General features: G+C 41.9%; 1 protein-coding gene across 2 annotated transcripts in view; it reads left to right on the forward strand.

Moving 5' to 3' along the window:
• The window catches only part of TGFBR3 (transforming growth factor beta receptor 3), a 205,999-nt gene that overhangs the window by 22,483 nt on the left and 159,115 nt on the right, over positions 1 to 24,401 (forward strand). For both annotated transcript variants that reach the window (XM_004026122.5, XM_004026123.5), the window contains exon 2: positions 2,158 to 2,331. In XM_004026122.5, coding sequence (XP_004026171.3) covers positions 2,271 to 2,331 — 61 coding nt within the window. In that variant the 5' untranslated portion in view covers positions 2,158 to 2,270. The remainder of the gene's footprint in view (positions 1 to 2,157; positions 2,332 to 24,401) is intronic.

A 24,401-nucleotide genomic window follows, 5' to 3' on the forward strand; every position in this document is an offset into this window, starting at 1 on the left:
TCTATAATTTAGTCAGCTTTTGAGACAAGACCGTTGTGTCATTGATAACTTATGCCTCAACTTGACTGGTAATTTTGTTCTTTTAGTGAGTCCACTCTTTAGCTTATCTCCTTTTGACTGTTGTAATGTTTATTTTTCAGTAAACAAAAGATTGAACTGGATTTACAGTAGCTAAGAATTACGTAAATAGCTATACCTTAATTTCTCCACTTTATTGGTATAAATACCTCAAAGAGAATGGACAAGTAGTGATACAGTACAGTAATTGTAGCTAACATTTATTTGGTTGGTTGTTATGTGCTAGGGACTGTTCTAAGCATTGTGTATGTATATTAACTATCTGAATCCTCACAACAGCCTACCATACATTTCCTACCACAGGATATGTTCATTCAAGAAGAGTAAGCTGCCTAACATTACCATTTGGTAAGGGGCAGAGTGGATTCACACCCAGGCAGATTTTTAATCTTTATCATAATCCATATGCTATTCATACTAGGATTTTAATCACTATCGTATATCATGATTGAACCATAATGCCTCCTGCCTATATAATAATTTAGTTTCAAGACATATCTAAGAAATTCTTTTTGAAATTGGAACTTTACTGTTATTATTTCTGGATAGGTAATACTTGCACATGGTATTAATACAAAACCCAGAAGGGAATTCAGTGAAAAGGCTTCTGCTCCCTCCCACCCCTGTCCTGCAGTCACCCTATTTCCCCCATTCTCATAGGTAATGTTACAATTGCAAAGAGCCATTTTAAATATCTCTCTTTGTCACTTAATGCAATAAATTAAGACCATTTAATTAAAAACATTTAAAATAATTTTTTTTGTACTGTATCTACAAGCGCCCACATTGGCTTTGTCTCTGAAGGTAGCTATGGGCAACTCCTGTTGCGTGATATTTCGTGAGTGAGGATAACAAGGCCACAACCCCCAGGTGTGTGAGATGGCTCCCGGAAATGCCACCATTCTGCCTTTTCCAGGGCTTAGATCAGGGAGGGTCTTTGCACTTTTACCCATAACTTTTATTCTTGATGAGAAGGAACCATGCCTGGAGCATAGTAAATGCTCAGTACATGTTTGTTGATTGAACTTCTGTGAGTTGTGCCAGGCTCAGGGATAGAGGGCTGGAGAAATATACTTTGGAGTGTCTAAATCAGTAACCATTAGGGCCATGTGAGGAATATTCAAGTTAGGCAAACCACCACAAAACTCTCATTGAAGACTCTGGATAGGAAAAGGTTAGAAAGAACCTTCTAGATCCTTGAGTCCAGTAACCAGATAGTCTCAGATGGGCTGAGAGACAGGGAAGACTTTTTTCCTGTTAAAATGTTGGCAAACAGTTGAAATAAGAACCTTGCCTTTTTATGTTTCTTTATTTTTTTCAGATTGATTCCCAGCACAACTTAATTTGATCCTTGTGATAACCCTGTTATTATAACATTAGATTGAGTCTCTAATCAGAGCTGGTTTTGTTTTCTTGCTGGCACTAGGGTTGCATGTATCAAGTGTCATTGATTACTTTGGTACCACAACTTAACTGGTGGTGTTATATTTCAGGTGCACCTTGATTTTCTTCTGTAGTTCTGAAAATTCTCTATAAAACCAAAGATTTAAAATGTCAAAAACAAGGCCGGGCGCGGTGGCTCACGCCTCTAATCCCAGCACTTTGGGAGGCCGAGGTGGGCAGATCATGAGGTCAGGAGTTCAAGACCAGCCTGGCCAACATGGTGAAACCCCATCTCTACTAAAAATACAAAAATTAGCCAGGCGTAGTGGCGCATGTCTGTAATACCAGATACTTGGGAGGCTGAGGCAGGAGAATCGCTTGAACCCAGGAGGTGGAGGTTGCAGTGAGCCAAGACCGTGCCGCTGTGTTCCAGCTTGGCGACAGAGAGAGACTCTATCTCAAAAAAAAAAAAAAAAAAAAAAAGCCAATAACAAATACGTCATTTGCAAAAGTATTTGCTATAAAAATCTTTATTAGGTAGTCACTGCCCTCAGTCTAGTTTGCTTGAGTGCTATTTGGCATCTTTTAAGATAAATTTCTTACATTACGCTTTTTAGAAATTCTCCGTTTAACTTTAGTGTCTGTTTGTTTATGACGTTTCTTCATTAAGTTTTCTTATTGAAATTTGTTTTACAGGCAGTTTGAAAATTGCAAGGAGGGACTTTAAGACTACTTCTGATTTGCAAAGATTGTCTGTGCTCTGAACAGGCTGAAGTGACTGGACGAGACGCACCGTTGGAGAAATAAAAATGACTTCCCATTATGTGATTGCCATCTTTGCCCTGATGAGCTCCTGTTTAGCCACTGCAGGTAAGTTGCATAATATAAATTGCATATTTGTTATATATTTTTGGATATATTTCGTCCCAGTCTCTTTAGTTGAGAAGAATTTAGGCCATGTGATGTTCATGAAGAGCTTGAATATTTATGTTCTTTAGGGAAATAAAATATTTGACTACTATATAGATATATACATAATACATTGGTCTGTGCTATATTTTACTAGATTGGTGCTGGCATTGTCATGTTAGTGATGCAGATACCTAACTAACCTTGGTGGAGGAAGGTAGAGAACAAATACGCTAATGAATAATCCTACTTAATTTTGTTACATGCATAGATTGTTTATATATATATTTTGAGATGAAGTTTCACTCTGTTACCCAGGCTGGAGTGCAGAGGCATAATCATGGCTTACTGTAGGCTCTACCTCCTGGGCTTAAGCGATCCTCCCACCTCAGCCTCCTAACTAGTTGGGACTACAGGCGTGTGCCACCATGCCCAGCTAATGTTTTATTTTTTGTAGAGATAGAGTCTCCTATGTTGCTCAGGCTGGTTTCAAACTCCCGACCTCAAGTGATCCTCTCTTCTTGGCCTCCTAGCATGCTGGTATTACAGGTATGTGCCACTGCGCCCGACCTGTATTTACATTTTTGTCCCTGAATAAGGATTTCAAGAAAGCATTTTTGTCCTTTATTAGCAAATAAATAGATCTTCTAGATTGAGATGACACTCTTGACATAGGCTGCTTGGGAGGTATTTAGTTTTGCCTATTTCACATATTTCAATATGTAACCTTTTTTTTTTTTTTTTGGAGACAGAGTCTTGCTCTGTCGCCCAGGCTGGAGTGCAATGGCCTGATCTCGGCTCACTGCAACCTCCTTCTCTCGGGTTCAAGCAATTCTCGTGCCTCAGCCTCCCAAGTAGCTGGGACTGCAGATGCCCGCCACTACACGCGGATAATATTTGTATTTTTAATAGAGACAGGGTTTCACCATTTTGGCCATGCTGGTCTTGAACTCCTGACCTCAGGTGATCCGCCTACCTTGGTATCCCAAAGTGCTGGGATTACTAACTTTTTAAAAAGTAGAGAAATACACTGAACTTCCTGGAGGCCAAATGAGATTGGAGATGAAAAGATGCAAATGACTTGGAACATTGTTGCTTAACTAAGAGTATCGGATCTCCCACACCACCATCTTAGTGTGTTTACTGTGAGGGGTTACTTAGTAAATTTGGAAGCTTCATTTGCTCTATTTTATTATAATTTCCATTGTGTCTATTCTGTAATGAGCTACATAAAACTAATTTGTTGGACCAGTTCTGGAAACTGGCAGGTCTCAGCAAGAAAAGCATTGACTCGAAAAGTGATTAGCTGCTTGGTTTTGGCTGTTGAATTGCACATACAGATGAGAGTAATAGTAATGATCATCTATTGAGTGGGCACTATATCCAGGCACTGGGCTAAACAATTAAAGGATATAAAAATGAATAAGGATATTCTTATTTAATGAGCTCACTTAATCACAACTTGGAGGTAGAATTAATTTGGCATTTTATAGATGATGAAATGAGATATGGAGAGATTAGGTAACTTGCGTAGTGTCGTGTAGCTGGAAAGTGGAAGAGCCAGATTTTACATTCAGATTTTACATCTATGCTCTTCACCTCTGTGTTATACTGAAGAAACCAGATCTCCCTTAAGACTCCAATAGACTCAGATCTGGGGTTGTGTGCAGACATAGACTAAGTGAGAGTCAGCTGGCAGAAACTGGTTTATGGATTGGAAAGTAGAATGTTCCTCTCATTGCAAATATCTTTTTTTTTTTTTTTTTTTTTTGAGATGGAGTCTCCCTCTGTTGCCCAGGCTGGAGTGCACTGGCGTGATCTCGGCTCACTGCAACCTCTGTCTCTTGGGTTCAAGCGATTCTCCTGCCTCAGCCTTCCGAGTAGCTGGGACTACAGGCGTGTGCCACCATGCCTGGCTAATTTTTTGTATTTTTAGTAGAGACGAGGTTTCACCATGTTAGCCAGGCTGGTCTCGATCTCCTGGCCTCAGCCTCCCAAAGTGCTGGGATTACAGGCGTGAGCCATTTCCCCTGGCTGTAAATATCTTGAAAGAAAGTTGCTAGGCCTTTTTGTTGTTGTTGTTTTTTGAATGCCAGTTTATGAATTTCAACTGCCCATTCTCTATTTTTGTCTATCAGCAATTTCATTTTGTCTCATTATTGAAGTGCTATTTGCCTTTTAGCCTGTGTATTAAAATGGAATTGACTTAAAATCTCATCGAAAAGTAGTAGAAATGCGCCCCCCCACCCCCACCTCCCAAAAAAAAGAGAGAGAGAAAGAGGGAGAGAAGCGGCTTGATGGAAAATATGCTGTTTTGATGACAAGATATCTAGTCTCACCTTGTGGGTTTGAGGCTGGGCTTTCTGCCTTCATTGATGCCTGGGTCAGACTGAAAAACACAACTGAAGAAGGCACTTTATGGGAAAGGAGTGAGTTCAATGGCCCTGTCCAGCCTTGATGAATTTGATAGTGAATCAGTTTTGCTTCAGATCTTCCTTTCCTATTTGAAGCCTTTGGGAAAATATACACACAAGTATATATATATTTGAGTTGAATACACACTCAAAGCTTTGCTGAGGTGGAAGGGACAGTAGAGTTACAGATTTTTTTTTTTTTTTGATACAGAGTCTCGCTCTGTGTGTCACCCAGGCTGGAGTGCAGTGGTGCCATCTCGGCTCACTGCAACCTCTGCCTCCTGGTTCAAGCGATTCTCCTGCCTCAGCCTCCTGAGTAGCTGGGATTACAGGCATGCACCACCATATCCAGCTGATTTTTGTATTTTTAGTAGAGATGGGGTTTTGTAATGTTGGCCAGGCTGATCTCGAACTCCTGACCTCAAGTGATCCACCCCCTTCAGCCTCTGAAAACGCTGGGATTACAGGTGTGAGCCACCACCCCTGGATGAATTACAGATTTTATAATAGCATGAGGCAACTGATAAATAGCACAGAGGTATGGATGCCTTTTTGGTGTAGAAGTTTGTTGGTTGTTTCCCTTTTGCACAACATAATAGATCAAATGAATGAAGAAGAGGGAAATTTTGTTTTTTTTTTTTTTTTTTGAGACAGAGTCTCACTCGCCCAGGCTACAGTGCAGTGGCACAATCTTGGCTCATTGTAACCTCCATCTCCTGGGTTCAAGCAATTCTCCTGCCTCAACATCCTGAGTAGATGGGACTACAGGCACACGCTGCCACGCCCAGCTAATTTTTTGTATTTTAGTAGAGATGGGGTTTCATCGTGTTGCCCAGGCTGGTCGTGAACTCCTGAGCTCAGGCAATGCACCTGTCTCGGCCTCCCAAAGTACTGGGATTACAGGTGTGAGCCACTGCGCCTGGCTGCAAAAAAAAATTTTTATATGCTAATATCTGATATTTTTCTTTGTAGGCCCAGCATACTTTACAAAATGGTTTTTTGGGCATTCTGGATGAGCTTAATTTAGCTCATCTGGGTAGTTATAACAATGATGACTATTTCAAATAATTACCGTGTATCAGGCCCCAAAGTTCTTTACATGTATTGTCTCATTTCATCCTCATAAATACTCTAAGAAATATAGATACTTTGATAATCCATAGTTTATAAGTGAGGAAATGGAAGCACAGAGAGGTCAAATAACTTTCTTAAGGTCACATAGCTAATAAATGGCAGGTGGAACTATAAACCTACTTAGTCCAGGTCTGGAGATTGAGCCTTTAGGCCTCTACTATATTGATTTGAAGGGCGTTTGTTTGGAAAGAATGGTAATAGGTTTTGAGCCATTTATGTCCTCCTGAAACATTAAATCATTTATTCACTGATCCCTGCTGAGTACAAAGCACAGTAATAGTCACTTAGGGATATACATGCAAAGAAATGTAAGATTCGTTCCCACCCTATTTTTTTTATTTTTGGAGAGATGGGATCTTGCTGTGTTGTCCAGGTTGACCTTGAACTCTTGACCTCAAGTGATCCTCCCACCTCAGCCTCTCAAAGCACTGGGATTAAAGGCGTGAACCACTGTGCCCTGCCATATTCATCCCTTCTTTTGAGTTGCTTGTACTTTATTTAGGCTTATAAAATATAACCATATAACCAAATAATGAATGTGTAGTGAAAGCCAAGTAAAACCCAAAGACCTCAGAGGGGTCACGAGGGGAAGCCCTGTGGGTCAGAGTAGCCAGGGATGGCTTTGTGGAAGCTCTAGATCTTGAACTCTGTCTTGAAGACTGGGCAGAATCTAGGAAGAAGAAGGCACTGAGTTCACCAGGTGGGAAAACCTGGCCTAGCACGGAATGTGGTATTTAGGTGCTTAATTTTTTTTTTTTTTTTTAAATAAATGGATGACCTGGAGAGCTGGTGTGGAAATGTAGCAGGAGGTCTATTTGGAAAGAAGGATGGAGTAGATTATGAAAGTTCTTAAATATCATAATGAGGCTTGTGGATTTTATTCTGTGGTTTGGATGCTCTCTTCTTCCATCCCTTGGAGCCAAAGGCATGCACTGTTTAATCTTGGAATTCAAACGGTGGCCTCAAACAGTGAGGCTGAGTATGTAGCCTCATTAGCTTCAGACCCAGCAGTGCTTGCTCACAGGCTTTCATTTATCAAGGGCTTGATCTCTGCCAGCTAATTTATTTAAGACAACTCTATGAGATGGGTATTATTATTATCATCACCTCCATTTTACAAACAAGGAAATTGAGACTCAGTTTGGTTAATAATTTGTACAAAGTCCTGGAACTAATAAGTGGCAGAGTTGAGACTTGAACCTGGCAGTTTGGCTCTAGAATCCAGCCCATCAACCACTAGATCCTTCTCTAGGGAGGAGACCGTGTGTGTGGGATGAATAAACCTCTTCTTGATTGATTAAATACCAGGTGAGTAGCTACCAGTGTGACATCCTGGAACCAGATTAAGCCCCTTTGGCCTCAGAAGAGACAGACATAGGTCATCAGAGCAGAAGGACCCTCAAGTAGTGGGCCTTCTTTATTCGTATTCTGACTTAACCAAAGTGGCCTTAAAGCTGTAAATCAGTGGGAAGGTGTGGAGGTCTGGCAGCAGAGGGGCGAAGGTTGTCAAAGGCCTCCTTTTGGTTATGTGGCCAGAGGAGGGGCAGAGCACAAGGGAGCACGTAGATTGAGCCCAAGTTAGAATAATAGGAGCCTGCTTGTTCCAGCTCCATGGGTTTGTCTGGGCCTTCAGTGAAAACCTTTCTTTCCTTTTCTGCTTGTGATAGAGAGTGAATGAAGGCAGTCGGGGCCGGGTGGGTCGGGGGATATCCATGTCCCAGTGTTAGTGTTTTTCTGACAAAACTCATGCTTTCGGCTGGGCGCGGTGGCTCCCGCCTGTAATCCCAGCACTTTGGGAGGCCGAGGCGGGCAGATTACGAGGTCAGGAGATCGAGACCATCCTGGCTAACACGGTGAAACCCCGTCTCTACTAAAAGTACAAAAACAAAATTAGCCACGCGCGGTGGCGGACGCCTGTAGTCCCAGCTACTGGGGAGGCTGAGGCAGAAGAATGGTGTGAACCCGGGAGGCGGAGCTTGCAGCGAGCCGAGATCGCGCCACTGCACTCCAGCCTGGGCGACAGAGCCAAACTCCATCTCAAAAAACAAAAAACTCATGCTTTCCCTCCCCTCCCTTGTTCCTTCGTTATCATATAGCACTGTTGAGGATGGAGGGTGGACTGTGCTCTTGGTGAACACGAGCTGTGTAAGGACCATAATGCCTCCTGATTAGAAATTAGCTTAGGTGATTTACTTGGGTTAAAAAAAAAAAAGAGAGAGAATAAATACAAGAGATTTATTGGGGTTAAAAACAAAAAAGAAAAAAAAGAAATTATCTTAGGTTATTTATTGGCCTCTTAGATCCTGTAATCTACCTAATGTAAGAAAAGTGGGAAGTTTAAAAAATAAGTGCTTGATACTATGGGCTGAAGTCTAAGTTTTGCTTTAAAAACTCGTCTATACTTGTGTTATAACATTAATATTATTGAAAATATCTGCTTTCCAGGCTGAAGTGATTCATTTATTATTCTAGTTCTGCTTTCCTCCTTTGTAATTTGTGATAATTGTGCTTTTCTTTTTAATACAAAAAATGGATAAAAATAAAAACTTGAAAAGGCAAAAACAAAAACAAAAAAACCTCCCAACTGTTCTACACATCTTTAAAAGATATTAGCTGCTGCCTCTGAGGCTTGCCAACATTAGGCAGGGCTATGTTTCCAGGAGTTTTAGTAATAAGAAAAAGAGGCATGCATGGAGAATTCAGGGAAATCAGTTTTATTGGAAGGGCTGGAGTTATCACTGGCCCCTTGTGCCAGGTCAGAGGGGTGCCGCTGAGGTGAGCTCTGGAGTAGTGCTGCTGGCACTGATGCCAGTGGGCTATTGGTGGAATGGCTAACTTCTTCATTCCACTGTCTCAATTCAGTACCCAGATGTATCCTTTTGGAAACTCGCCTGCAACCTGTGCACAGATTTCTATTGAGAAACACATTTCTTTTCCTCTCTACTGGATGTACCTGGAATTCCAGGTAGAGTCCACAGGAAAATCGAGATGCTTTTAGTCTGAGCTATTTTCCTGCTAAGAAAGCTCTGAACTCTTTGTGTCTGTGGGAGAGCAAGCTGAGATACCAGCTGGTTAATACTTGGTCTGGAATGGTACAAGCTGGCAGCCTTGAGTAGAGGCTAATAATACCATATTGTATTTGTAATCTTAAAAATGTTTTTATAACAAGTATTTCATTTGATCCTCACAGCAGCCTCTGGGGGTAGGCAGGCACTATTTTCTTCATTTCTAGAATGAGAATAATAGGGTTTAGAGAAAGTAAGTGATTTAGAAAGATAATTCAAGTCTTGGTTGGACCAGAACTTAAACATGCTTTTGCAGACAAACTGCACCAACAAATCCTGTAGCCTTTTTGGTATAGTGCGCCCTTAGCACCTCTTGACAAATAAAAATTGTATATATTTATGGTGTACACCATGATGTTTTTATACATGTCTACATTGTGGTGAGTAAATCAAGCTTTTTAACATATGCATAACCTCACACACTTATCATTTTTTGTGGTGAGAACACTTAAAATATACTCTCTTAACAATTTTCATGTGTAAAATATATTATTTTTTTCACATTTTTATAGGGGGCTGTAGGAAGGGGGTCTCCTCACTGTCGAGTGAGGTGGTCACAGTTTCTTTGGCAGCTCCAAGCTGGGCACTGGGGGTCCTGGAGGTGGCTCTGCATTGTCAGCATGTTCCTACCACCTTGGAAGGGCACTAGATAGTTTCAGGGCATCACCTGGTTGGTCATGATGTTGTACTTGGTAGGGGCTGAGTATTGGCCCCCATGGTGAAGGACATGACTGGCACCAGCTCCATGGCCCAGGCATTTTTGAGGAAGGCATGAGTCCTAGAGGGGTAGGTGAGGGGGGGTCACCTCTGCAGGGGTCATGGCCATCTTAGGCTCAGTGGTGGCAGTGGCTACTATAATACCTTGTTATTAACTATAGTCACCATGGTGTACAGTCAATCTCTTGAACTTATTCCTCCTGTCTAATTGAAATTTTGTATATTTGACCAACATCTCCTCAGTCCTTCCACCCCCACTCCCCAGCCTCTGGTAACCACCATTTTACTGTTTCTATGAGTTTGACTTTTTTTTTGGGAGAGGGTGGGATGGAGTCTCACTGTGTCACCCAGGCTGGAGTGCAGTGGTATGATCTCAGCTCACTGCAACCTCCGCCTCCCGGGTTCGAGTGATTCTCCTGCCTTGGCCTCCTGACTGGGACTACAGGCACGCGCCGCCACACCTGGCCAATTTTTGTTATTTTTAGTAGAGATGGGGTTTCACCATATTGGCCATGCTGGTCTCGAACTCCTGACCTTGCGATCTGCCCGCCTTGGCCTCCAAAAGTTCTGGGATTACAGGCCTGAGCCACTGCTCCCGGCCATGAGTTTGGCTTTTTAAGATTCCGCATATAAGTTTGATCATATATGATATTTGTTGTGCTGTGCCTGGCTTATTTCTCTGAGCATAATGTCCTCCATGTTCATCTGTGTTGTTGCAAATGACAGGATTTCCTTCTTTTTTAAGGCTGTATAGTATTCCACTGTGTATATATACCACATTTTCATTATTCAATTTATTCATTTATCCTGTACTTGAAAGAGAAATCTTGGATTTGAGTTAACGGCCTGTGAACCTCAGAGGTGGTTCTGCCATAGTTATCTCCTGTCTGCCAAACGAGTGATCAAAGGCTGTAATACTCATAAGGTCAGGAAGGCTGGAGGGTGCTGGCAGGGGACTGCCACCAGGGAATGTAAGGATAGAAGATGGATAGGCTCAAAGGTTCAAAGCAAACTGAAAAAAAGCCCCCTCCCCTTTTCTTCTTCTTCTTCTTTTTTTTTTTTTTTTTTTTTTTTTTGCTAACCCTCAGGTCTTAGAACACAGCTAGTTGGTTTGGTCTGTGATTATTATTGTTTTTAGCTGATTATTTTATCTTATTTTTATTTTATTTGTTTTTTTGAGACAGGGTCTCACTCTGTTGCCTGGGCTGGAGTGTAGTGGCACGATCATGGCTCACTGCAGCCTCGACCTCCCAGGTTCAAGCCATTCTCCCCCCACAGCCCCCCAAGTAGCTGGGACTACGGGTGCACGCCACCATGCCTGGCTAATTTTTGTGTTTTTTTTCTGTAGAAATGGGGTTCCGCCATGTTGCCCAGGCTGGTTTGGAACTCTTGAGCTCAAATGGTCCACCCGTATCGGCCTCCCAAAGTGCTAGGATTACAGGTGTGAGCCATCATGCCTGGCCTTTAGCTGGTTATTTTAACCAGTTTTGTGTTTAATTCTGCTTTTTGATACACAAGGAAAGGATATTGTCAAATGTGATACCAGTTATCACCAGAGTGCCAAACTTTATTTTAAAGAGCAAATAACTGCTATTAAAAGACCTAGAGTGGCATGGTGGCGGCTGCCTGTAATCCCAGCTACTCGAGAGGCTGAGGCAGGAGAACCACTTGAACCTGGGAGGCGGAGGTTGTGGTGAGCCGAGATGGCGCCACTGCACTCCAGCCTGGGCAACAAGAGCGAAACTAGGTCTCAAAAATAAAAGAAAGACCCAGAGTGGATAGGGTAGCCTGCATTTTAGAGTGTATTCCCTTTGAGGATATTGTGCACAGCCAAGTGTGATGAAGCACCTCCCCACCTACCTTCTCCATTAGATTTTTCTACAGAAACAGCATGTGCGTGCATGCGTGTGCAAACACAACACACGCGCGTGCGCGCACACACACACACACACACGGGAGTTGAGGCAGTAGTTGAGAGAAAGGTGAGTTCATTTCTCAAAGATTCCCTTGCCCTGTATGGACCTGTGTGTGTGTGGAGGTGGGGTGGATAGCCTAATGCAAGGCCTTTTACTTTTTTTTTTCCCTGAGACAGAGTCTCACTCTGTTGCCCAGGCTGGAGTGCAGTGGCACGGTAGCTCACTGCAGCCTTGGCCTCCTGGGCTCAAACGATCCTCCCACCTCAGCCTCTTGAGTAGCTGGAACGACAGGCACACGCCACCACACCTGGCTAAGTTTTGTATTTTTTGTAGAGACGAGGTTTCGCCATGTTTTCCAAGCTGGTCTCAAACTCTTGAGCTAAGCAATCCACCTGCCTTGGCCTCCCAAAGTGCTGGGATTACAGGCATGAGCCACTGCACCTGGCCCTTTTTATCATTTTCAAGGAGAGTTTACTAATAGCTAGTTGGGCAACTGAATGTGCATATAGTGGAGGGGAGGATGTTTACCAAGAATGAGTAAGATTATTGCTAGATGTGATGTTAGCCAAGTCAAGAGAATCCAGGTTTCTCTTTGCTTTGCATCCTTATCGTAGGCTGTATAATTGCCACCCAGCTTTCTGGATTTCTGATTGATTTGGATTATTTTAGGACAGCAGTGATGGTGTGTTTTACAGTGATCAACACTTCCATCAAGACACAGCTTTATCTGTATGTGCCTACACAGCTCTTTAATTGCTAAAAGCTTACCCTTGCACACGGTTGTGTATATAGGAAATTAGACTTTCTCAGCTTGTTTGCTTTGGTAATTAATCCAACTCTGGGGGTATCTTTATCACCCCATAGAGCTTCGAGCTCTGAGCACGCTGATTTTGGAAGTGATGTAGGAGCAGGGAGTGTTCTGGGAAGTGTTCCGGGAAGCGTGCCAGCAAGAGGCCTTCCTTTAAGACTGACCCTGCTCAGCACCGAGGTGCATGATTCGCCCATCCTGCACCACATCCATGGCAGCCACTGACTTTCATTTTCTTTAAAACGATCTCTGCCAGAATGGCCTAAAAAACATTTATCCTGAACTTCAATCTAGTCATATTTTTGTTTTCTGAGAGGGCACCGTCAATCAGGTGGAATTCTAGAGGGCTGAAAAATGCCATAGCTCTTGGAACGTTCCTTCCAAGGAGTAGGCAGCAGGTGCTCTGGGGACTGAAGCCCAGCTATTCCCCTGCCCTCCCTTGCCAGCTCTTAAGCATCTTTAAAAAAATCTACAGTGTAATGTGGAAAATTTTACTACCTTCAAAGGGAAATGTTGATTTAAAAAATTATTTTAAAGTTACTCTGTTTGTTGGCAATGAAGGGAACCATATATGGCAAAAGGAAAAAGTCTTGATAAAATTGCTCTGTGTTCTTTGTTTTGCTTCCTTTTGTCCTCATATGCCTGAGTAACTGCGTCCTAGTCCAGAAGATTGACCAGGGCCATCTGAGTAACACCTCCCTTCCTTCCTACTCTCCTACTCCACCCATGAGGATACACAGGTAGCATAGGCCTCAAAGGAGGGCAGAGGTTCAGCCTCTGGAGTCAGCCCCTGCTCTGCATTTTTTTTTTCTTTTCTTTTTTTGAGACAGGTTCTTGCTCTGTCACCCAGGCTGGAGTGCAGTAGTGCAGTCTTGGCTCACTGCAGCCTCAACCTCCCAGGCTCAAGAGATCTTCCTGCCTCAGCCTCCTATGTAGGTGGGACTACAGGCACGTGGCACCACACCTGGCTAATTTTGTGATCTTTTATAGAGATGACATCTCACTGTGTTGCCTAGGCTGGTCTCAAACTTCTGGCCTCAAGTGATCTGCCCACCTTAGCCTCCCAAAGTGCCAGGATTACAGCGTGAGCCACCACGCCTGGCCTCCCTGCTGTGTTGTTTTCATCATTGACCCCACTGGACTGCTACAGCATTTTCCTGTGATGAACTTTTCCAGTGGGATGCACCTGTGCATGACAATTATGTTGTTAAATTGCTGAAAGTTAAAGTTATAATACTACATGGTGAAGCAAAATGCTCTATAGCTCCTGCCCGCCCTTATCTTTTCCTTTTGAGTTAATTAGAGGACAGAACCACTTATTTTGCCTTTTCTTTATACTTTTAAATAACTACTATGTTTTAGATGAAGACTTGTAGTCTGGTCAACTTTAAGTACCTCCTAAGATTCAGGTACTTTGCTAGCTTCTGAGGCACAGAAAGGGGAGAGACTTTGGGGTTAGTGCAAATAATGAGTTTTTTCATTTTTTTTCTTTTTCTTTCTTTCTTTTTTTTTTTGAGATGGAGTCTTGCTCTGTTGCCCAGGCTGGAGTGCAGTGACACGATCTTGGCTCACTGCAAGCTCTGCCTCCCAGGTTCACGCATTCTCCTGCCTCAGCCTCCCGAGTAGCTGGGACTACAGGCACCCGCCACCATGCCCGGCCAATTTTTTGTATGTTTAGCAGAGACGGGGTTTCACCGTGTTAGCCAGGATGGTCTCAATCTCCTGACCTCATGATCCGCCCGCCTCGGCCTCCCAAAGTGCTGGGATTACAGGCGTGAGCCACCTCGCTGGCCTTTTCATTTTTTTCTAATACAGTTAACTTTCCTAAAGTGTTGATTGATTGATTTAACAAGGATTTACTGAGTACCTATTGTTTCTCAGACACTATTCCAAGTGTTAGAGAGATAGTAGTAAACAAAACAGATAAAAATCCTTGTCCTTATGAAGCATGTCTCTAGTGGAGAGAGACCAGAAACAAACAAAATGCATATTTCAGCAGGTTCCTCGAATAAAAAGCAAAGAGGTTGGGGATTGTTAGCGGGGATTGCAATTTGAAGTAAGGTGATTAGGAAGGGCTTCACTAGGAACATTGAGCAAAGGTTTGGAGGAGGTGAGCTAAGTGGATATCTGGGGAAAGAGCATTCCAGGCAGCAGGAAAAGCAAGTGCAGAGGCCCTGTGGTGGAAGTTTGCTTGCAGTGCTCAGGCAATAGCAGGTGGGCCAGGTGCCTGCTGGAATGGGAAGTCAGAGAGTTAACTGAGGGGTGGGAGAGGGTGGGGGTGTGTATAGCCCAAGGCATTGTAGGCCATCATAAGGTTCTCACTCTGAATGGAACTGAGCCATTGGAGAGTCTGAGCAGAGGAATGATATGATCTGAAGGATGTCTTAACAGGACCACTCTGGCTGCTGGGAGAATAGGCTGTTGGGCAAAGGTGGATTTGGAGATACTGGCAAGAGATAATGGTGACCAGGACTCCTTATTAGAAGGAAGGACCCTTGGGAGTCATATGCTTAGGAAATTCAGAATGATGCTTTTGTAATTTTTTCCCCAAACTATTCCTTTTGAGGAGGAAAGTGGATAAAGATGTATTTCTCACATCAGTGGAATACTGTGCCATAGCCTAATATTAAAGATAATTACATCTATAGAACTGAAAAAGCTGAGTCTTAAAACACAAAACAACCCCCCCAAACCATCTAAAGAAAATCTCTTTGTGTTGTGAATGAATGTCCTTGAAAAATCATCGTCTTAATAGCCTAAACCCTCTTTTCCTTGCTTACTTACCCTCCTGATTTCCAAGTCTTGTTCTTTTCATTTCTTAGGGGGCCTGGTTTTCAGGATCGTGAGTTTTGAGGGTCTTACCACCTTTTGCAGAAGTGCTTCTTACAGTGTTGTAAATTACAGTTTCGAAGAAATACAGTTACATCCAGCGTTACATAGTAAATGTTTCTGAGTTGTAGGTCAACCTATTTTTATAAGTTAAACTACATACTAAATGTGAGCAAGGAGCATGATACAACAGATTTTTTTCTATAAAGAAAATAATCACTTTTAAATATATTTTATAATAAGGATATTCATAGTGGTTTTGCCAGAGGTGGAATATACCATCTTGTTTATGGAATAGGAAGTTTTGCTTTTGGAGTTTGAGGTTATAAACAAATATTAGGCCAGTGCTTTCTTATATGCATGAGAATCACCCAGGGATCTTGTTAAAATGCAGATTCTGTTTTAGTAGGCCTTGATGGGTCAAAGACTGTAGATTTTTAACAGGCTCATAAGATGCTGATGCCACTAGTCTGAGGACCACATTTGACAGCATAGGTCATCTGTTTTCTCAGTGCATAAATTGTAACACAGAAACTGCAAACACCTAGACAATTTCTTAGTGCCATAAAAGGGAGCTTGATTTTAGCATGCTTTTACAACAGCTACCTTGAACACCTTTGGTAAACTTGTTTGGATCAGAGGGATCCATGTGCTGGAGAGGAAATTGGTTTGAGGCAGTGAGTTCCACAGATGCCTTTAGCTCTCTGACTGTAAGTGTGGTGCACCTGCAGAAACCAGGTGCATCTTTATTAGCTGGGGCTACACCTTGACATAATCCTAACAGTTGTTAAAGAAGGAATTCTTCCCGCCCCCACCATTTCTTCCTTTTATGTGCCTCTTTTGCCTTGTCACATTTCTTGCCTTGTGACTTAGTAGACCAAGGTAGGAGATTCGTGCTGGGTCACTGAGGGTGGGGACATTGGTCCCGGAAGCTGTGGCCAAGGGACTCTTCGGTAATGAGAGGTGATATGGGCTGAGTGGATAAAAGGGGGACTTTAGGTGGGTTAGCGAGGGTGGCTCTGGAGTTAGGGACTAAAAGTTAAAAGTTGGGTATACCTCATTTCTGCTAGCAGGGCTCTAATTTTCTAGCTCAGGTTTCCCCATTGACTTCCTACTTTATTCTTTTTTTTTTTTTTTTGAGATGGAGTTTTGCTCTTGTTGCCCAGGCTGGAGTGCAATGGCGTGATCTCGGCTCACTGCAACCTCCGCCTACTGGGTTCAAGCGATTCTCCTGTCTCAGCCTCCCGAGTAGCTGGGATTACAGGCATGCACTACCATGCCCGGCTAATTTTGTATTTTTAGTAGGAATGGGGTTTCTCCATGTTGGTCAGGCTGGTCTCGAACTCCCAACCTCAGGTGATCTGCCCGCCTCAGCCACCCAAAGTGCTGGGATTACAGGCATGAGCCACCGCGCCCGGCCCTACTTTATTCTTATAATCAGACTCCAGGCTAGAGCTTTTAAAAAATTAACACTTTTTAGAAGGGAAAAATTTCTGTAAGTTGTAATTGATGTTTATTAAGCACCCTGACACCATATTTATTATAAGTGGGGATAAGACTGAGAATATTTAAGCTCTGTGCCTGAAAAGTTGTGTTTTAAACTAACTTTTATTTGTTTACATTGCCATTGAGTAGTTTATAAGGTTTTCTGATTTGCTTTCTCTGGCCTCTTCACTGTTTTTGGAGAGGCAGCGTACAACCTACGTACAGCTCTGGAGCTCGCCGCAAGCCTCAGGTGGTGGTCATTCTGCTTTTGAAATTGAACCAGAAAAGTCCTGAGGAATGTAACAATATTTTTTCTTTTTGCCCCCCTGCTAGCTTTTTTCTAGTCCTCCCAGAAATGTGTTTATGTTGCTGTCCATGCATGTGGAGCAGTCTGGAATTCTGTGTGACATTAGATAGTGAAAAAAATAGATTTCCCACGTGACTGAGGTTATGGGAGTGAGAAATCTTGGATTACGCAAGGACTCTTTGATTGGAAGAAGGACATTTTGAGATGAGATTTATTTTAAGATATAGTAAAAAAAACCTAGTATACAACTTTTTGTTTTTTTCTAAACCAATCCTTTTTGGGGGTGACAGGATGGGGTGTGGACTAGAAGCGATACCAAACTTTTAAGTATCAAATCTTCACTCAGAAGAAAAAAAATGTCTTCAGGGTGAAAGAATAGCTCAAATGCGAAAAGCCTGATAGTTATATAACTTGAGAGTAGGGTCTGGCATATTATAGAGGACTCCGAGAGCCTGATCCAAGCAGCCTGCCATTTTCATCACCCCAGGATTATCTGTAAGGACAACTTTACTGTCTGTCACCTGCCAGTTCTCAGCCTGGCCCTTGTGAGTGCCAGGAAGTTTGTGTCCTCTGTTTTGCCAAGCTTAATTAGCTCTAGAAATACCCTATCAAAGGCTGTCTGGCAGTGTTCCATTAATGGTATGGGGTGAATTCAAAAGCACTAATTAATTGTTAGATTATTTGCAAAGCCCATGCTGAAAAACCTAATGCCTGCAGGAGAAAGTTGGCAGAGAGACGGTACAGAGATTAGCTTGGACCTTACCCGGCTCAATTGCGTTTTGGAATTGGGCCAAGAGGGGAGTTGCTTTTCTTTTTGGAGAAGTGCTTGTGGCTATATTGTTTTCTAAATTGCCAGTGTACTGCTCTAGGCTCTCCGCGAGGGAGCTCATATGGACACTTGCAGACCTAGAGAGCCCAGAGAGCATCTTCAAGAGGTTTTGTTTATTTTTGTTTTGTGAGAGAAACACAATTGTTTAACTTTCATTAACTAAATAAATTCTTCCCAAGGGCCTCTTCTTAAATAGAGGAAAAGGAACTCTAGTTTGTTGTGTAACAATTCAGGTTTTAAGTGTTAAATGTTCAAAGGAGCCAGGATCAGGGCTTTAAATAGTTTTTTCTTCTTAAAATAAAACAAGTCAGGTTCCTCATGTCCTCTGTTTAGGTGGCCCAGGTCAGCAAAAAGTGAATTTTCCAACTGCTACTGCAGTTGGAAGATGCTGTTTAAAAAAGTCTTCATTTGAAATCAAGTGCATGCCAACTTAAGGTCAGGGTATACTACATGCAGGAAAGGAAGAAACAGGTAAACAGGTTTGCATTATTTTGCTACATTTGACATATAGAATCATAACACCTATAATTAACTCAGCTTGACAAATTGTAGACAAATAATAGAAGTCCCTGTCCCTTATAGATGAGAGAGATTTGAGGCTTTTGGAGCCAAGTGCCAGTTTCTGTTGGCTCTGAAGGCAACGGAGACAGCTGAAGATCAAAGTATAGAAGGATATTTCAGACTTATCTAAAAGCCAATTGAGTGTTATATAAGGGAGCTGTGTGTAGCTCTGTTTGAAAACATCCATCCAGAAATCTTCCAGTTCCTGAGCCTGGCCCTGCCTCCTGTTGACAGGCCTCAGCGTCTTTTTCTTGTCCTTTTGGGCTTGAGCAACATGTGAGTAAGTACTTATGTACAAATCCCAGACCAAATCTTACTTTATTAACATGATTCAGAAGAAAAGAATTCTAATGAAAAATTTCAGAGGACTGTGCCGAAACATTTCGTGATGTTGTCAGATCTCCCTGAACTCAGGAAAGGCCCCCAAAAATCTATTATTTCTGTTTATTGCTCAACTTGGAAAAAGCTTACAAGAATGCACTGGTTGAGGAATTTATTCCTGAGTGTACAGCATCCCCTACGTTTACTCTGTGTGAGGCGGGCTATCCTGAAACCCTGGGCAACCTGCCTGCTCCTCAGCCAGCAGGTCTAGAGTAGCAGCTTAGTATTTTTAACCCTTTCTGTCATATGACTCCCAGAGTTGATAGAAACACAGATCTGAGAGCTATGAGGAATTATGAAAGCCTTTGTACTGACAAAAGACTATGATTTTTCTTTGCTGCTTTATTATGGTTAAAAGGTCTCATTATGCTTTTATTTTGGAGAGGTAATTCTGTATAACAAGACCTACTTGTATATCCCAGTTAGGTTGTGAGATATCATGAATAATGTTACAACTGATAGTTAAATTGAAGACTTTAAATGATTTTCCTCAAAAAGATAAAACTAAATTCAAGGTTATTCTAAAATAAGTATGGTTATTTGCATTTAAAAATATTTCAAAGGGAGAAAGAGAAGTTAGGATTACAAGTGATAGAATGAAAAGTGCTCATAATTTGTTGCCTGTAGTATCTGTTTTGCTATTCATGAACATGGTACACCCATTCATTTGTTTAGGTGTTCCTTAATTTCTTTCAGCACTGCTTTTGTAGTTTTCACTAGTTTATTTTGAAGACTCTAGTGTGTCCAAATGTGAACAAGATTCATCATGTCTGTCTTATTAGAATTATGTTTGAGAACCTCTGTTTTAGAGCTGTAATTCTATCCTCTTCAATCTACTCTTCATTAATAATGATGAAAACTGATACTCCCTCTGACTTTCCTGGAGAGTGAGCTCAGGGGTGTGTAACTAAGGCTACTTGCTAAAGTGAGTTATCGGCCTGGCTACCTTTGCTCTAAGTTGTAGGAACTCAAAGCTCAGTGTGTATTGTGAGATATGTTCTTTAAGGCTGAAGGCTAGTGTTGCTGAGCAAGAGATGTAGTAAAATGAATATCCTTGTTCCTTTGGACTAAATGTCAGAGTTAGAGGCAGTCTTGGAACCCAAAGATTGGATGTTGTGCCTTTCCATCGGGCCGTTGGGCTTTCCCAGCAGAGTGTCGCTGGAACAGAGTCACTCCAGTGAACTTTCATTTTGGACTTGTAACAAAAGGATTTTGTAGAGATTTTACCCTCTGAATGTGGGTAATACCTGAGGGCTTTATCAAGATGAACAGTAACTTTGTTGGGTTGCTGCACCTTTATTTAGGGAAAGTAATTCTCCACCAGTGTGAAGAGTGGTCTTGACAGAGACATATGACAGGTCAGAGAGTCAGGATCGTGCACTAGTTGTGACCTTGGGTTTTGGATTCAGGCACACAGGTTCAGGTCCAGATCATAGGCTGTGTGACCACAGGCTCAGTGTCCTCATTTGTAAAATTGAAGTATCAGTAGTTCCTGTCTCAGTTGTGTTCTTGTGAGGATTATAAATGAGATAATGCATATAAACCAGAGGATCACGTTTATTATGAATGAAACTACTGGAAATAGTATTCTTTGAAAATGTTACCATAATACTTACCTAGTTTGGACTGCTATAACAAAGTCACATATAAGTCACACATAGATTGTGTGTCTTATAAACAACAGAAATGTATTTTTCTCACAGTGCTGGAGGCTGTAAGTCTGTGATCAAGATGCCAGCATAGTTAGGTTCTAGAAAGGGCCTCTTCCAAATTGCAGACTGATGACTTTTCATTGTATCCTCACATGGATACAATCCTCAAAAAGACAAACTAGAGAGTTCTCTGGAGTCTCTTTTAAGACACTCATACCATTCATGAGAGCACTGTCCTCATGACCTAATTGCTCCACCTGTTAGCATGCCCCATCTCCTAATACCATCACACTGGGGTTAGGATTTTAACATACAAATTTTAGGGGGGTACACATTCAGTCCGTAACACATGGTGGACATATTTAATCAGTCTTTTAAGTTGCAGTTCTATTATTCAGGCATATTTTTGGTACAAAAATTAGATCTGATCCTGAAATATAATGTTGCTGTTAAACAGACTTTATTGATGCCCAGTTTATTTATTTTCCATAAGTTTTACTTAGAGCAGTATAGTGGGAATACCACAGTGGTACAATGGGAGTGATGAAGTTGGGAGAGGGTGTGAATAAGAAGTGCTCTCCCTGCCCCCCAACTGTTTGTTTTGTTTTGTTTTGTTTTGGAGATTTGAGTCCCAGTTTTGTGGTTTGCAGAGCTTTTGTTGCCTTATCTATACAATACTGCTAATTATACCTATTCCTTCGATTTGATGAGGATAAAATACTTGTAAAGCAGCCAGAAGTTTATGGCACATAGTAGTAGGTCTTCAAAAAGTTAATCTTTATTTAGACAATATATATGTGTAGGAAAAGAGGGGGAGAGAGAGCTAGAACAACCTTATGATGGGCAGAATGCATTTGCTGTTTAGCTTTGTGCTCCCAATAGAGAAAAAGCAGGTTGGGGAATTTCCTTGGGAGATGGCTGAGGAGCTGTTGGCTGAGCCAGGTGAATTTGAACTGAGCACCTGGATGGAAAAGACCTTGTTTTCTTTTGAGGCAGTGACTTGGTCTTTAACTGGAAGTTATAGGGTAAAGATGAATCCTCAAGAACGGTGGCGGTGCCGAGGATCAGGACCAGTGGGGGACAGGAGAACCCAAGTGAAGTGGATTGAGGCTGTGTATTGGTAGTTTTCCTCATCTATATGGTACCTCTAGGCTCAGTCCCAATCTAACCACCCTACTTAAAATTGTAATCCCTCTCTAACCACAGAAACTCCTATTCCTTCTTATCTTGCTCTGTTTTTCCTCGTAGCACTTTTTTTCTCACCTCAAAAGCTGCTTGTAATTTACTTATGTTTATTATTTATCTTCCCCCACTAAAATGTAAGCTCCGTGAGAGTCAAGTTAGTTTTGCTTTTGCTCTGGTGCAGCTTTTTCTTTTTTCTTTTCTTTCTTTCTTTTTTTTTTTTTTTTGACCGAGTCTTGCTCTGTCACCCAGGCTGGAGTGCAGGGGCACATTCTTGGCTGACTGCAACCTTCGGCTCCCAGTCTCAAGTGATCCTCTTACCTTAGCCTCTCAAGTAGCTGGGGCCACAGGTGCACACCACCATGCTTGGCTAATTTTTTGTATTTTTTGGTAGAGACGGGGTTTTGCTCTGTTGCCCAGGCTGGTCTCGAACTCCTGAACTCAAGCAATCCACCTGCCTCCCAAAGTGTTGTGATTACAGGTGTGAGCCACTCCACCCGGCCTAAAACTACTTTTTTTATTTTTTTTTTTTGAGATGGAGTCTTGCTCTGTTGCCCAGGCTGGAGTGCAGTGGAGTGATCTCAGCTCACAGCAACCTTTGCCTCCCAGGTTCAAGTGATTCTCCTGCCTCAACCTCCTGAGTAGCTGGGATTACAGGCCCACACCACCACGCCTGGCTAATTTTTTGTATTTTTAGTAGAGATGGGGTTTCACCATGTTGGTCAGGCTGGTCTCGAACTCCCGACCTTGTGATCTGCCTGCCTTGGCCTCCCAAAGTGCTGGGATTACAGGTGTAAGCCACTGCGCCTGGCCAACTATTTTTATAATAATTCCAAGATTGGGTTAACACTGCTCTAATTGTATAAGAGCAATATTGGATAAAACTGCTGGTGACTCAGCAGGAATCAAGGCAGTACTTCACTGGCATACACTTGCAGTAAAATATCTGCCACTTTCCTTTAAGAGTGTTATTACCCTCAGATACATGTCTTTTCCTTATTCTATATGGTAAAATGGGAGGTACATATGTTGCATTTCTACATTCCAAAGTACAATGATTTTCTTGAGGAAAAGCACTGTGCAGTTGTTTGAGTTGTGAGCTGATCTGGTCTGTTTTTCATGGAACACCATTTGATGTGAAAGAGTGACTGACAGACAATTGATGGTTATCCAGACTTCAGTATTTGGCAGACATTTTTGAAAATGAACAAAGTGAGCCGTGTGCGGGGGCTCACACCTGTAATCCCAGCACTTTGGGAGGCCGAGGTGGGCCGATCACCTGAGGTCAGGAGTTCAAGACCAGCCTGGCCAACATGGTGAAACCCAGTCTCTACTAAAAATACAAAAATTAGCTGGGTGTGGTGGCATGCACCTGTAGTCTCAGCTACTCGGGAGGCTGAGGCAGGAGAATTGCTTGAACCCTGGAGGTGGAGGTTGCAGTGAACTCAGATGGTGCCATTGCACTCCAGCCTGGGCAACAAGAGTGAAACTCCATTTCAAAAAAAAAAAAAAAAAAAGAAATGAACAAAGTGAACCTGTTAGTTCAAGGAAAACAACAGTATTTGTTGCCAATAATAAAATTTCATTTTTCACACAAGTTAAAATTTTGGAAAACTTACATCCATCACCATGATTGTGACAGTTTCTCAATGGTTAAATACTTTTCTGATGAAATCAATTGAGATATTAACAAATGTGATTTTTAAAATATTATATAATGAAATATGTCTTATTTGGCAGTAAACCATTATTTTCCAGATGACCAATGCATGATATTACAAAATCATGCATGATATTACAAAATCATGCATGATATTACAAAATCATGCATGATACTACAAAATCATGCATGATATTACAAAATCATGCATGATATTACAAAATCATGCATGATATTACAAAATCATGCATGATATTACAAAATCATGCATGATATTACAAAATCATGCATTGGTAAAATATTCCACATCTTGAGAGAGTACAAGATAGAAGAATTGATTTTTTTTTTTTTTTGACGGAGTCTTGCTCTGTTGCCCAGGCTGGAATGCAGTGGCATGGTCTCGGCTCACTGCAAACTCTGCCTCCCAGGCTCAAGTGATTCTCCTGCCTCAGGCTCCCAGGAAGCTGAGACTTCAGGTGCACGCCACCATACCCAGTTAATTTTTGTATTTTTTTTTTTTTTTTTAAAGTAGAGATGGGATTTCATCGTGTTGGCCAGGCTGGTCTGGAACTCTTGACCTCAGGTGATCCACCTGCCTGAGCCTCCCAAAGTGCTGGGATTACAGGTGTGAGCCACCATGCCTGGCCAGAGCGAGTGATTTTTAAAAACTTTTTAGTTTGAGATAATTATTGACTGACAGAAGGGTTGCATAAGTAGTACAGCGTTTCTTTAGGCTTATCACTCAGCTTTACCTTATGAGGACATCTTACATAACCAAAGTACAATGATCAAAACTAAGAAATTAATCTTGTTACAATATTATTAACTAAAGTATAATATTTATTAGGATTTCACCAGTTTTTCTACTAATGTTCTTTTTCTGGTCCAGAATCCAACCCAGGATCTCACATTGCATTTAGTCGCCTTGTCTCCTTAGCCTCCTCCAGGCTGACAGTTCCCTGGTCTTTCAATGACCTTGACACTTTGGGAACTACTGGAGAATGTCCCTCAATTAATTTTTTTCCTGACATTCTCTCAGGATTACATTGAGGTTGTGTGTCATTTGGAAGAATACCATAGAGGTGATGTCC

The sequence above is a fragment of the Gorilla gorilla genome, chromosome 1 (assembly GCF_029281585.2).
Source record: "Gorilla gorilla gorilla isolate KB3781 chromosome 1, NHGRI_mGorGor1-v2.1_pri, whole genome shotgun sequence".
Lineage (NCBI taxonomy): Eukaryota > Metazoa > Chordata > Mammalia > Primates > Hominidae > Gorilla > Gorilla gorilla.